Here is a 15,693-nt window from a genome sequence, read left to right on the forward strand (position 1 = left end):
GTCGGAAAACCGTAAATGCCACACAAATGAGGGTTACATTTCCTGAATCCTGACAAAAATCCCTACGTTTTGATGTAAAATTTATCTAGATAGAGTAAAAAATGAGCGAGTGAGTTGAAGCTGTTCGGCATGAGTGAAATGTTTGAAAACGCTAGAGTGGCACACTCTAGCAGCTGAACATTCCGTCCATAGACTTCCATTATAAATTTGAAAATCTGTAAAAATTGTTTAAAAGTTTGAAGCTTCACTGAAGCAAAACTGTAAAAGTTAGCTGAAAGCCGAGTTAAACAGTAATAGCAGAAAGATACGGAAACATTTTAAAAGTTGAATGGTGTTTCTAGCTGAAAGTATGCTGAAGTAGTTAAAGGGCAAAGTAGCTGAAGATTTAGCTGAATTTTGCTGAAATCTAAGAATTCTACATGCATTTCAATGGGACAAAAAAAACGCAGAAAAAGCTGAATATCGCGAAAACTATAATATCTTTACCAAAAGACATAGCAGAATTCTCCTGAACAAGCTGAACGTTTTGATACCAAAATTGTTGAAATCAGTTGAAAACTGCGGGACTAGTTAGAGTCGGAAAAATTAAAAGTGAAAAACAATAAGTGGGAATGCATAAGCATTCCCACTTGATAACTAGAAAAAGCTGTTTCGGAGAAACATCAAAGTGGGAATGCTTTTGCTGAATGAAAAAAGCTGAAATTAACTGCAGAACATATAAAAATGTGATAGGAAGTCATTAGAAACTTCAAACTGCAGAAAACAATTGAATCATCTGAAGATTTTATAGGGTAGAAACATCTGGCAGTAAAATGGCAGAAACAAACTCATCTTAAAAGCTGCACAGTCAAACCATACATGATATCAAAAAATGTTGATCAGCATAAAGAAAACAGTGTCATCATTTGAGGATTGAAAATTTACAAACCTATGTGCAAGACTAACCATGAGAAGCAGAGGAAGGACAGAGAGAGAAGCTTATAGAAAGAGAGCTAATACCACTTAAGGAGCTGAATTTATAAAAAAAAAACTAACCTGCATAATACGAGCCGCTGTGGTGATGAAAGCACAGTTGGCAGGCTTAGGCTGCATGTTACTAGGTTAGCAGATGCTTTATTACAGTGTAAATCTTAGAGCCTTATTAAGAAATGTAAACTGAGGTGTGTGGTCAACAGGCCTTGGTAGTGTAATTTGAAGAAATTGGTTGACTTTGGGTCATAGCTACAAGCCATACTGCACAATGAATGAGTGTGCATAAGGAAGAGGCTTTTATTTTGTAGGGTCCCTTTAGTCTTATTTTGAAAGTCTATCATGGATGTGTGTCAAGGGAAGGGTCATGCCCAGCAGTGATATAGAATCCATTTCTAAATATGAAATCACTGGTTTTCCATGTTATTGGGTGAATAGATAATATATTAGAGCATAAATGGGAGACTTTTATTGTGAAATTCGCTCTGGGGTATGTTGTGAAAAGGTCCCTAGAGTCTAATAGAATCAAGCTGGTAGAGTTTGGGTCATAATTCTGAGCCATTTGCATCAATTAATACACAAGTATAATATAGAGGCTTTTATTTTGTAGGGTCACTGGAGTCTTATTTTGAAAGTCTAGCAGGGTTGTGTGTTGAGAAAAGGGTCAGACCCAGCAGTGATACTTGATGACTTTTCAATCCTTAAATCACTCTTTCCCCCTGTTATTAGGGCAGTAGATGAAGTGGAAATGGGAGGCTTTTATTTTGAAATTTGCTGTGGGGTGTGTTATGAAACCCCCCCTAGAGTATAATTTTAAAAAAGTCGTTGAGTTTGGGTCATAATGTTGAGCCATATGCTGGGAAAAAAAATATGAGTTTAATGTAGGGGCTTTTATTTTGAAGGGTCCCCGGAGTCTTATTTTGAAAGTCTATCAGGGTTGCGTGTGAAGGGAAGGGTCATGGCCAGTAGTCATATTGTATCCACTTCCTAATGTTAAATCAGTGTTGTCTCCCTCCATTAGATTAAAATGTGCTGTTTAAAGTGGTGGAGGTAAAATCCTTTGAAGCACGGTTACCTTGACAACGCTTAACGAGCCTGTCAGTGACAGAGAGACATGCGCATCACTTTCGTTCCTTTCCTCTCAGGCTTTTTTGAATGGGAATAGCAGCTTCGAACAAACGAGTGCTGAAGACAAACCGTAAATGGTATCTAAAAAATTCTTTCAGTCTAAGCGAGAGCTATCCTTTGTCTCCAATTGGGATAACGTTCATGGCTGTAGCTCATTCACAGCCTTAATGGGAAGGAGAAATTTAAAGGTTTATAAATCCTGCTGGTCTCATTAAATAACATGGAGTCACATGGTAGAGCAGAGCTCTCAAAAGCAAAACTTTCCCTCCGAACAAACGAGCGGTGAGCCAAAACCGTAATAGGTATTCAAAAAATTCTTTCACCGTGAGCGTCAGCCATCTTTGGACTACAACTGGTGTAACTTTCATATTTCTACAATATTTCGTCTAGGCGTGGTGACGATGTAAAAAAGTGTATAATTGTCAAAATCTTGATTTTGGGGTTCGGACAGATTTGTTACCCCCGAACAAACCTTTTTCCTAGCTAAACGATAAAAGATATCGACACACTTCCTTCAATGTGAGTGCTAGGAAGGTCTGAGGAACAACTTCCACAAGGCTCATGTTGCTACGTCGAACGGTTCCCGAATGGGAGCGATACGAAAAAGTCTGTTTTTTTGAATTTTCAGTTCGGATTTTCAGAGAGCTCTCATTGGATTTCTATTGGGGAAGTGTGGACTTCTTCGTGGTCTGGGCCAAACTGTCGGAAAACCGTAAATGCCACACAAATGAGGGTTACATTTCCTGAATCCTGACAAAAATCCCTACGTTTTGATGTAAAATTTATCTAGATAGAGTAAAAAATGAGCGAGTGAGTTGAAGCTGTTCGGCATGAGTGAAATGTTTGAAAACGCTAGAGTGGCACACTCTAGCAGCTGAACATTCCGTCCATAGACTTCCATTATAAATTTGAAAATCTGTAAAAATTGTTTAAAAGTTTGAAGCTTCACTGAAGCAAAACTGTAAAAGTTAGCAAAAAGCTGAGTTAAACAGTAATAGCAGAAAGATACGGAAACATTTTAAAAGTTGAATGGTGTTTCTAGCTGAAAGTATGCTGAAGTAGTTAAAGGGCAAAGTAGCTGAAGATTTAGTGGAATTTTTGAAGTTTTACATGCATTTCAATGGGGCAAAAAATCGCAGAAAAAGCTGAATATCGCGAAAACTACGAACAATATCTTTACCAAAAGTCATAGCAGAATTCTCCTGAACAAGCTGAACGTTTTGATACCAAATTTGTTTAAATCAGCTGAAAACTGTTGAACTAGTTAAACGAAGAAAAACCTACGGAATAATAATAAATATAAACAGAAAAACAATAAGTGGGAATGCTTAAGCATTTATTTACATTTTATCTGCTGCTATTATAAAGGACACTTTTAAATGTATTAAGCCTTAAACTTCGAAAATCACAGATTTTGAACAGACCGTTAAAGCCCTCTTCCCCTTTTATTTCTTTAGTTTTACTTATTTTGAGTAGTTTTTAGTGTTTTGCTTAGTTATTAGATATAATACTGTGTGATTTTAGCTAATAAAGGTACAATTGTATTTTAAGTCATGGGCTTTTGTGTACATTTCACACATTGAACGATTTATCACTCAGGATCGATTCACTCTTCTTTCATTAGCATCAGAATGAACAGAGACACAGTTATAATCATTCAACTGATAGTAAATAACTAGTTTTACGGATTTGATTTGAATTACCTATAAATTAACTAACTTCCAGCTTAAGGTATTTAACATATTCATAATTATCTGGTAAGCTAAATGGCACAACACATATACTTTCTTGACTTGGTTTTCATATATATCATATTGAAACTCTTTGCTTTCTCTTTCTAAAAAAATTAATTAATTTCATGTGCTCTTCATTTATTTTTTCGCTGCCTCCATTGGCATTCCGTTTTCCCAAGATGAGAAACTTTAGACATTTCATAACCTCTTGCTAAAATTCAGATAACTCAAGTTATTTTCAGTGTCCGCCATCATATCTTTAATATCTTTTATCTGATTATGGTAATTTTTCATCTAGTATGAATCTTCAAGATGCGTGTGACTGTGGTTAAGAGAAAAAGAAGATAAAGTGAAAAGGTTAAACTCTTTGCAGAGGAAGAGCTCCATGGCAGATCTATATTATGGTAATTTTCAGAGAATTTAATTAAGGAAGATTGGACCCTACTAAAATACTTAAATAGTTAAATAATACTTAAATAAATTGATGTGATCATCCTACACACAGTATCTACATTGATAATTTACACTATCTGCTGTATATTTTATTAACATTTACTCAAGCACTAGATTGCTTAAAATCTTCAATAATTTGTGAAGAGAATTATCTTAGTCCAGATGAGTTAAGATAAAAATTTTAATTACATACCTCTTGATAACTTCTAAGAAATCCCAGTCTTTTTTTTTTTTATATCTGGTGCAGCTGCTGTCAGCACAGTGAATAGGTGGGCCGGTGCAAAAATATGGACTGAATATACAACTGGCATGTCGTCTTGTATTAGACTAAGGTTGTGTTGAAAACGCTGACTGGATTTTTATCACCATTGTATTTTTATATATAAATAGGTGAAATGGAGTTGAGTTTCAATGTCTGTTTTAGCATGAAAAATTGGGGATATGGAGTTAGAGCGTGTGAAGTTACTGAGATGCGTGAGTTTCACGCACCAACGGGCTAGCAGTCGGCTTTTGTCTCTTCCCATTGGCAATAAAAGCCGGGTCTACCCCCAGGCAACCTGCGTAGCCTCTGTCCCCCCACCTCTGCATGTCACACTGGGTTAGCGTTGATGATGTCACCAGTGCAATAGAATCCAGGAAAGTAAACAATTGTGGGGGAGCCACAACGTAGTAAGTGTGCTGTATTATTTCAATATCTGTCCGAATCCCTCTTACCAATCCATTGATATGTGTATTGCATGTAAACAGAGTTGGTTCTTCTTTTTACATCAGACAGGACTGGCATGGTGTTTTGAAGTCCGCATGTTCTGCTCAACGGCATCGCGTTAATAAGTGGGTTGTCCTGGGTCTAATGTTCCCACTGTATGCCGATTGGAGCAGAGCCATCTGAAGGTGATTTAAACCCGGGTCACTTGCCGAGTCTTTTGACACAAATCTCGAGCTGTTCCCACTGCCACTAAAAGTCAATTGTTTTTTGGTCAGTGGGAAAGGGTTAAAAGTCTCCAGTAATTCAGGAAAGGAATGTTGCCGATGATCTCTTTTTGCAGTAATTAGGTGCAGAGGTTTGCCACCAGGCCTGGTGAGCCTTTGATCAGTCTGCAGGTTCTGGTCCTTGGCACATGTCCTTCTGCGATGGAGAGTCTCAGAGCAAAAGGGATAATTTCTTCAAGTTGGATGTTTTGTCCTCAAGCACCTTGCGGGGCAAGCTCAAATATCCCAGTAGGAGTGTCTTGGAAAAAGTCTGGGAAAGAGGGGTTGTGGAGAAGTTGCAGAGTGTTCTCCAACAGTAAGATTAAACTACATGTCTTACAGCGATGATCACAGTTATAGATTAGGTGAAGAGCTAATAAGAGAAAAGAGAAGAGAAATAGAGCCATCTCATTCTTACCTCCTCATCATTCAAAAATAGCAAAATTTTCCTCTTCCTTTTTCTCCTGCGATGAGGTGTCAAGCTCAACTTAAGGGGTAGCAGCTTCAATCGATTGTCGACTAGATTCTGTTTGTCATCGTCAATACACTCACTTGAGAAGGATTCAAAAATATTGCTTAATGCTATCCGTTTCAGTGTATATATCTGCCATGTCGGCTTGCCAGGCTTCTGGAAACTTTTTTCTTTGCTTTATTTTTAATCATCAGTGTCTGAATATTTAAAGACTAGTTTTGAAGGTAAGTAACAACATGAGAGCAAATTTATTAAAATGTTTGACTCCGTCTTTAATATCACCCTGGACATTGGTCCCCAATCTCCAAATTTAATTTCATGGTTTATAGACCAACTTAACAATCTGCAATAAACTGCAGCTGTTGAGTGTATCAGCCCATGCCTACTATATAGAACATTGGCCAAGGACAGATCATTTGGGCTTTTTTTGTTATGACAAGACTCAGCAAGTGGAACCTAAACTTGTCATTGTACCAAAGGATTTTAAAGAAAAAAAGCAGGGAAATCTCACCACCATTCAAACTTTTATTCCAAATAAAACAGGAAATCTAGATGAGAACAGTTGAATAATAACAGAAACAAGATTTTGCAAATGACTTAAGTCAAGAGTTCAATATAATAAAAATACTTTTAGGGAAGCATATTATGAAGTAATCTTGCAACATTATATTTCAAGCAAAAAGGACCTTGTCAGTTGTATCTTCACAGCACTTTACAGAAACCAGGTATTTAGTCTTGGTTTGCATGATCTAAGAAAATTAAGCAGAGTTTCTCCAACTGATAAATTCAGCTCAAGATTCTTTAAATGGGCTGAATAAGCTGGCACGAAAAATACAAATAATAAGGATAGTAAATGTAATTAAAGGTGTAAGGACAATCTTTTATGTCCGGGTGGATCATCTAAAGAAGCGGTACTCCTAATTGTAAATCATTCTGGTGATATATTTACGTGTGGCAATGCTAGCTGGTCATCCTGTTAGCTATCTTTTTTCTGGCATATATGTTTAGTGAGCTACGGTATCAGACAGTCATTGAAGCTCATCTTTCTCAACCGAGGTTCTTTGAAAATGGCTTTGCTGTTGGGATCCCTTTGGGCATTTGGGGCTTTGGGTCCCCCTGCAAAAAGCCAAACACTGTGGAAATTTACTAAGCCCTCGTGAGGTGATGGTGAATGTACCCTGCTGTTGAAGCAGAGCTATGAGCATCTACAAGCCACTTTCCCTAAACCTTGCACACTGCATACACAAACAAGGGAATTCAAGCAACCAAGGGTACTTTACATGTCTTTGCAGGTGACAAAGCAGACGGAAGATGTTTTATTGTTATCTCCCTTTTATCTCCCCTTTTATCTCCTCTTTTTTCATCTTTTCTCTTTTATTCTGTTTGTCGTTCCCTGTTCTTACATTGCAGTGTCCAATCTGTACTACTCTCTGCATGAATTATAATAAAGCTATATATCTATATATATATCTATATCTATATCTATATCTATATATATATATATATATATATATATATATATATATATATATATATATATACATATATAAATCAAGCTGAACACTATGGCGATAGCCATACTGCTTCACTTTTGAAAGCAAAATCTGTTGTGCTCTGTTTTTGGCATGCTGGCTAAATTGGCAAGATGTTACAGGACCCTTACCGCCTTCAAGTCAGAGTAGAGTTCTTGCCTGGAGAGGAGTTTAAATTCCTGGATTTATTTGAATCTACTTCTGGACCTCCTCTGGCAATCCATAGCAGAGTGTTAATGAAAAAAAAAAATGGTGAAGGCAGCAGCCCTGTGCAATATCAGCTTCATCAGCATGAGGCTGGCTCTGCTAATGGGAGGCAGCAGCTTTTCCTCAGTCTTTCTTTGCAAGGTTAGGACAAGGGAAGAGCTTTAAATTCATCCTACAAAGTGTATTCTAAGTTGGGGGAACAAGTGTGCTTTTTGGATTGACAAACCAGTCTCTGCTTAAGGCGGGCATACACTGGCATACACTGCATGATTTTTTTACCCTTTATGGGTAAAATTTTCAGTTGTGCAAGAATTTTCGAGATTGGGATAAGTTTCGGTTTCATCATGCGTCCTGTCTTGTATACAGAGGGTAACAAGGGGATCATTAACCTCTCACACATACCACTCGATCAGGAATTATATGGTCGTAAAAAAACAAACACTGTGGAAATTCACTAAGCCCTCATGAGGTGATGGTGAATGTACCTTGCTGTTGAAGCAGAGCTATGAGCGCCTACAAGCCACTTTCCCTAAACCTTGCCCACTCACTGCATATGCAAACAAGGGAATTCAAGCAAACAAGGGTACTTACTACCTCTGGATAGACGAGTCCTACCAATGCGATCTTTCTAAGGGACTGAGTCCAATGTGTGGTTTTGGAACAAATCCCATGAAGCTTTGCAAGGAGAACTCAGTGTTCTGGGATATAACTGCATGTCTAGTGACCATGGATGCACACTACGTTTCACGGTGTATTGTGTGAAATTTTAGTCCACTACTTTTTCATCCAATTTAGAGATTCAGACACAATATATTAGGATGGAATAAAAAACTGAAATAATAAGTGCAACACTTTCCATTGGTCTTGGTCTGGTGTCAAAAACAAAGTATTAATGTTAAGTGTTAATTTTGTTTTATCTTGTACATAAAAGTTATCTCTTAGGCCTATCATTCAACATCTATGTTTTTGCTAAAACTGTGTAACTTCTTTTGATTAAGACCTTCAAAGCTCTTTTGGACGAGTTTAAGATTAGATTTAAGTTTGAGATAGAACAGTTTGTCTATGGCAGAACCAAACTGAGCTCTTGAGATGTAAAGGCTGTTATTACCGTCTTGCAAAGACAACGTATTGACTTAGTGATTACCACCATTCTCCATTGATTTAACTGCAACAGATAGCTGAATTATTCTTTATTTTTTCACTTTGGATTTTAGTTCCTTGTTTTGTATTTTAACAGGTTCAGTTTGCTGCCTTGAGCTATTGCTGTCACTTGCCAGTAGGTGAAGGTATACTTTGGTATTCTCAATATTCAACACCCTTTTTTCTCAAGCCTATAAAAAACAATCCAGTATACCTAAGCCATGCCCTGCGTAAGCTGATATAAAAAGAGAGGAGAGGAAATTAACCCCATTCTGCATTAGACTCTTGAGGCACAAGGTATCTCCTTTTAATCTGGTCAATTATTTTTTTGTCTTTACTTTTCAACGTTTTTTAGACCTGCTTTTATTTTCTGATGATTGTTCATCAGTTGACATTTCCCAAAACACTGCTTCATTACAGATAAGGTGGTATTTGACTTTTAGATCATCATGAGAGCAGCTTTTCTCTTCCTTCTCCTACTGTCAGGGACAAATCTCTTACTGGTAAGACACATGTGTGTTCACATGTTAATAGAAAGATACTCCTAGATTTAGTTGAAGCCCAAAACTGGAGAATTATTCCTTAAAAAACAGAACAGCTTTTTTTGTTCTTGATTGTAAAGACATTAACTTTTTATTGTAAAAGATTTTTACAAGATAAGTAACTGTGCAATTTTTTTTATATTTGTTCCACAGAGCACACCAATTGATGGGAATAATTCTGGTGAGTTAAATTATTTCTGCATTAGACATTTCAGGTTTGAATGATTTAACATCTTAAAATAAGTTATTTATTGTATGTTTTATCAGTGGATTAATATGTTTATTTATGATTAAGAAATAAGATGGTTTGGCTTTGGTAAAAGACAAAACAGTCGGTTTTTATTCCCATTTAAAAAAAAATTATTAAGTTGATAATTTTACTAATCATTCTAAAGAAGCCACTGATGGATGTGATACAGTTGTTTAAGATCCATATTAGCATAGGAAAATCTGTTTTTCTGCACCACAGAGAAATTGCCTCTCATATAATTTAAAAGTGGAAAACACAGATTTAGAAATACACACATTAGCCACTGAAACATGTTTAATTGGTTTGAGGATCCTATGGTGTATGTTGTCTGGGGCTTCCTGATTTGGTCTCTAGAATAGGTTAGATAATTGCAAACAAAGGACCTTAGTTGCTGCTGACGACTGACTGGAGGGGGATTGTGGGCTACATCCAAGCCGGCCTGTTGAGCACCTTGTTGTGCAAGTTACCTTAATAAGTGAGATAATTGTCTGCTTGTGGTTTCAACCTGATAAAAGGTAAGATTATGACTGTCATCTGTGTGAAGGGACTAAACAGCTGTTCAAGTTACTTGGCCTCATTGGATCCTCTTTCTAATAAGTAAATAACTGATTACATATGGAGGATTATTCCTGACAAAAACCAAGAGCCACATTTTCAATTTGAGAGCAGGATTTCCTCTACTTGCACTAGAACCTTGTAATGCTGACATTCAAAACTTCTACTTTCTCTCAAATCCATTCTCTTCTCTGAAAAACCTTTGTTTCTGCTTTCACATCTGATACTTTTTGCACAGATATTTTAACATCTCATTTATTTCTCTGAATACAGCAGCATTTTCAGCCAATAGAACAACAGTGCTTTTTTTTCTCTACCTAGTTTGCCTGTTACTGCTTACTGATAATAAAATTGTTTCTCAAAAGTTTTCTTCTAACACAATTGTGTGATACTGTCTTTGATATGCCAAATCAAGCATGTTACCTCTTATACCAAACAGAAGAGATTCATGAACCATTTTAGCCTTGATAAAAGTGCCTCCAACAGAAAATTAGGTGACTTTCCATAGGTGATTTTAGAATCACTCCCCATTTTGGTTTTTACTCTTCAGTCTTACCAGTTAGTGTGTCAGCTTCTTATTTTATTAGACGTTCAATTGAAAATAATTGTTATCCTCAATAGGCACAACAGGCAAAATCAATAGAAGAAAACAAGCACACCCTTTCCGAGGCTGTCATTCTATTGGCTGGAAAGGTTACTAGTTGACGATCTGACTCCAGTCATTTCCCCTCATTGCGCATGAGCAAGAATGTGCAAGAAACATTAGATCTCAGAGCAGAAACAAGGATTTGATGGATAAGAGAAAATATTAGAGAGAAAGCAGAAGTTTTTCATGTCTGCATTACCAGTTTTGAGTGCAAAGTAGAGATAATCTAGCTGTCAAATTGAAGTTGTGTGTTCTTGGTTTTTGGAAAAGTCCTTCATAATTACGCAATTAGTGTGTGCTGTTACTCTTGAGTGTATCCCCCAGAATAATAGCTCGCCCCTAAAAGACTGAGGCCATACTGCTAAACCAGAATAAGGTAAAGTCTAAGAATACCCGACAGATTGCACCAAGTCACTATTTGTGGAATTCACTCCTTAGGAGCAGTTATGTTGAGGCAGTAAAATTTGGATCATGACTTAAACTCTATAAATGTAGATGAATTTGGCCTCTATTGTTGGAAGGTGGTGCTAAATTTAAGAGAGTGTATGATCTGAATTAAACTTCGAGTAGCATTACTGTGTCTGATTAGTGAGAGAACGTTTGCTCTATTGGGGTTAAATAGGCACCTCCTGTTGGCTGTTATCATGGTGAGTCTTCGAATGGGTTCTCAACTGCTTATGGCTTTTCATACTTGTTATGCACCTGCTACGCTCTGAGTGTAAATGCACCTGCTTCGTAAAATGGACCCCTGATTACAGTTACTCCTAGACCTTCCTGTATAGATTTTCTGGACACATCTACATGGTCTAAAGCAACAGGGCAAACATATCATTTGTAGTTATCGGATTTTTGATAGAAGAAGATGAAAAATTAATGCAGAAAATTTACTTTATGAATTTTGATTCTTGGTTTCTTTTTGATTTGCTGCAGAAAAACCCAGGCTGCTGGATGACATTGCCATACCTGATACTTTGTTCAGAAATGCGGACCCATGTACTGCCATAGGCTGCAAGTGGCCCAAATCTGGGTTCTTAGTGAATGTGCCTTATGAGATATCTTCTAACTATAGTAAGTGGAACTAATTAAAACCAATAAAGAACATGAAGAATGTTGCATTTATATTTAATTGGTTCAACTGAAATGGTAATGTTTCAATGAATTCAACTTATCTGCAGCTCAGCGTGAGCGTAGGACGATCCTTAAAGGTCTAAAGAGCTTCCATAGGAGAACTTGCATTCGCTTTGTCCCAAGAAGACCAGATGATCAAGATTACATCCAATTTTTTTCAGAGGAGGGGTATGAGCACAAACACATACACACACACACACACACACACACACACACACACACACACACCCACACACACACACACACACACACACACACACACACACACACACACACACACACACACACACACAACTGTTAAGACAGAATCTCAACATAAATCATGTAAAATCATATCAAGCTTTGTCAAATAACTTAGAACTTTAGAATAAGTGTTTGCCAATTTGGCTTCCCTGCTTGAAACAAAAATACATTTAAAATGTTTGAGTTAATCTTTTTATTATTGCTATATCAGTGATATAATACATAAAATGGAAAAATTTATAAAATTTAAAGTAACTAAAAAGTCAAGATCAGACAGATATTATGTAGACAGTGGTGTCAATCAAAGAAGTGTTTACTGTTTCCTCTTGAGTTGTGCAGAAATCATTTAAGTTATCATATATGATTCTTAAATTTTTTTTTTAAATGTGTTGACTTTCACTTAAAGAGCATAAATGTAGAGGACCCAAATTCTGAGACAGAGGCTGAGGTGATTTCTTGCACATTTAATAATAAGACTGGTGGCAACAGAAGTATAAATCCAGAAATAATTAACCAGGTAACACGGCAAATAGAACAAAGGGAACACAGGGCTTCAGGAATGAATCTACTGACTCAAAAATCACAGAATGTATTCGATTTTACACCATAAATAACTTTCAATAAAGTTTCATCAACAAGTATCAAGCTCACCATTATGTCACCTGTCATAATGGCCTGCTTGCGAAAGCAAAGCTGTTAGGCTATCATCTAGCTCTGGAACACCTATTCCATGAGCCTTTTTTGGCAAAACTGGACACAAACAAACAAAAAAACACAGAATGACAAAAATCAAAGTTTAACTGAAAACCCAAAGTGAAAACTTGAACAGAACCAGAAAGTCCAGATCAACAGGTCATGACATTCTTTCCCTATAATATTTTCAGAGGATAGAGTCAACAAAATCAAAAAATCTTATTAACTATTAAGTTTAAATAAAAGACTGCATATTTATACCAGGCATCAGGATGAGAATGATTCAACTTTTGCCTGGTTTCAGCCTGACTATGTGTACCTTTTAGATGCTGGTCCTATGTCGGGCGTCAGGGTGGAGAACAGAATATCTCCCTACAAAGTGATAGTTGCTTGGATCTTGCCACAATACAACATGAGGTGCTTCATGCTCTGGGTTTCAACCATGAACAGGTTCGTTCTGACAGAGACAAATACGTTCGGATTCACTTCGAGAACATTGACGAAGGTAAGTTTTTTGTCAAAAGAATGGTCAATGCTTTTTCAAGTCAGGAGACTTAACCAAAGTGCTTTAATCCACATTCAGTCATTCATGCACACACTCACACATTGATGGTGGCAGACTACATTGTAGCGACAGCTTTCCTGCATCTCACTAACAGAGACGAGGATGCCGTTCACTGGCGTCACCGGGCCCTCTGACCACCATAAGTAGGCAATGTCGTTGAAGTGTCTTGCCTAAGGACACAACACTGAAAGCCAGAACCGGGGCATGAACCGTCAACCCACCGGTTGCAGGGCAAACTCCAGCACGCGACGCTACTGTCCATTCCATGTTCCATTTCTGTGCTTGACAGTATGTCCTTTAGTACAGTATGTTTTTTTTTTTTGTTTAATTCTATAGTTACTTCAAAGTCTTTACTATATTTATGCAACAACTCCAGAGGATTATCTAAAGTTGGAGCAAGTTAGATTCACCCTTAACACATATTCCTCTGATCTAACAAAATCATTTTGAAAATAGTAATACATGTTTAAAGGTTGTTATTCAAATGTAAACCAGGCCTCTTATCGTTACTGTTAACTGAGGGGAAAAGGTGTCAATGTTTTGTCTTCTGTTTATGCTGCTGAATTTTTGCTCCACCCTTCATACTACGGTATGCTTAAAACCACCTTTTTTTGGCTGCGAACCAGCACAAGTATTTGACACCATATTTCTTCAATGTTAACTTCCAGATTTGTAAACTGTGATAAAGCCATTTTACCATATGAGTAATATACAGCTGCTAATTTATGTAGTTATTTTAGTGTTTTCAATAAAATCAAGAAAAAAAGTGATAAATAATTTTGTAAATAATTTTGAAAGCAGTATAAATATATTATAGACGACAAAAATTTCACACTAATAGCAACATATGTTATTTGAGGCTAAAAAAAGTTTTGAGAGAAAATATTATGTCATAGAATAGCACGAATTGACATTTGGAAAATGATTTCCAAGGGAAAAGCATATATATTGACTTTACAAAGTATCTTTTTGCATTCAGAGTGAAAACATTTTCTCTCAAAAATAGATTTCTCTCTCAAAACCTTTTTCTTCTCTCTCTTAAAACCTAAGTATTTGCTCTCAATTTTCGATTTCTCTCGAGTAAAATCCTGTACATATTGGCCAGTCTGAACAGCATTGACAGCTGAGAGTTTAACAAAATCACAAAAATAACTCCATACTGCTTTATATTGTCCATATTCTGAATCCGTGGGCAGAAGAGGAGCACAACTTCGATAAGGAGGAAACTAACAACTTGGGGACTCCATATGACTTCAACTCTGTCATGGAATACTCAAAGTAAGTCTATAAAAACTCATGCAGTCATAAAGTATATGGCAACCATTTAATTATCTTGACTGAATGTGTTTCTTTAAAGTGATGCCTTCTCCAAAAATGGCAAACCAACCATTGTTGCCAAATGTAACCCAAAGATGAAGTTTGGACATGCCAAAAAAATGAGCTTTAATGACATTGCGCGTGTCAACAAGCTTTATAAGTGCAAGTGTAAGTAGAAACAAAAAATTTAATACAACATGTATCTATATTAGATTTACACCTTGACGATTTAGCCAGTGTATGCCGATGTATGAAACATTAGGCAAAAATGTTGGCATACGTTGGATAAGTTATGGGTATGTTTTGTATAAGTCATGAGCATGCTAAAGCTAAAGCAGATGTCGACATACGGCAAGTACATCAAAAAATTTTGAGCATGCTCAAAATTTCTTGACATATGCTAGCATCTGCTCCTACATGGGCCATAAGTTACAGGCAAGTTATGTGATCATTGATACACGTTAACTGTAAGTTACTTATAAGTCCTGATGTCTACCTTATCCATCCTTTATCCTCCCCATCATACTGTAGGGTGAGCATGAAAGTGAATTTGATGGATCCTCCCTGCATTCACACCCACGGCTATGACCAAGAAGACGCTGAATCTGCTGCGGCTGCAAACCTTCCTTCTTTCTTTTTCTTTTGGTGGGCTGTAAACAGCGGCTACCACAACTGCGGAGTTTGGAGAAATCTTTTTGTGCTTTTTATGCAGGCCAGGCGCCTCCGGCCGCATTGCTGTCCCCCTTTAGGACACTGGCTTGTGACATATCATGCGCATTACGCTGCCGTGCGTTATACTGTTGTTTGACATATTATCTGGACTCGTTATGAATACTCTATGTATACACCCAAAATTGAAAACATACATAGAAAGTTATATTTTATGTTTGTATGTTTGTTGTTGTTTTTAACTCAATTAGAACTCCATGGTTTAAAGAGGGCTGGCTCTAGATACTACAACTGACCATAAGCATCACTCTAAACACCAAATCTGAGCTAACACAAAAATATGTTCTAGAGCCCCTGAAAAATATCCATCTGAAATTATATTGGAATTTTCTTTAAAGTAATAAGTTAAAATGACCAAAATCACATTTTGTCTGTTTTTTGAAAACCTTTTGTTGGATCAGGATTGCATGTAGTTTATAATA

The 15,693-nt window shown here is 36.8% G+C and overlaps 1 protein-coding gene across 1 annotated transcript; it reads left to right on the forward strand.

Moving 5' to 3' along the window:
• Positions 1-8,852: 8,852 nt before the first annotated feature.
• On the forward strand, positions 8,853-14,718 carry LOC119799119 (low choriolytic enzyme-like). Its single transcript, XM_038308926.1, has 8 exons — positions 8,853-8,918; positions 9,024-9,106; positions 9,299-9,326; positions 11,527-11,664; positions 11,772-11,892; positions 12,987-13,165; positions 14,422-14,503; positions 14,583-14,718. Exons 2-8 carry the CDS (start codon positions 9,053-9,055, stop codon positions 14,716-14,718), a joined length of 738 nt encoding a protein of 245 aa, XP_038164854.1. The 5' UTR covers positions 8,853-8,918; positions 9,024-9,052.
• The last annotated feature ends 975 nt before the right edge of the window (positions 14,719-15,693 follow it).

The sequence above is a fragment of the Cyprinodon tularosa genome, unplaced genomic scaffold, assembly GCF_016077235.1.
Source record: "Cyprinodon tularosa strain WSP-4 unplaced genomic scaffold, ASM1607723v1 ctg100, whole genome shotgun sequence".
In the NCBI taxonomy this organism is placed as follows: Eukaryota; Metazoa; Chordata; class Actinopteri; order Cyprinodontiformes; family Cyprinodontidae; genus Cyprinodon; species Cyprinodon tularosa.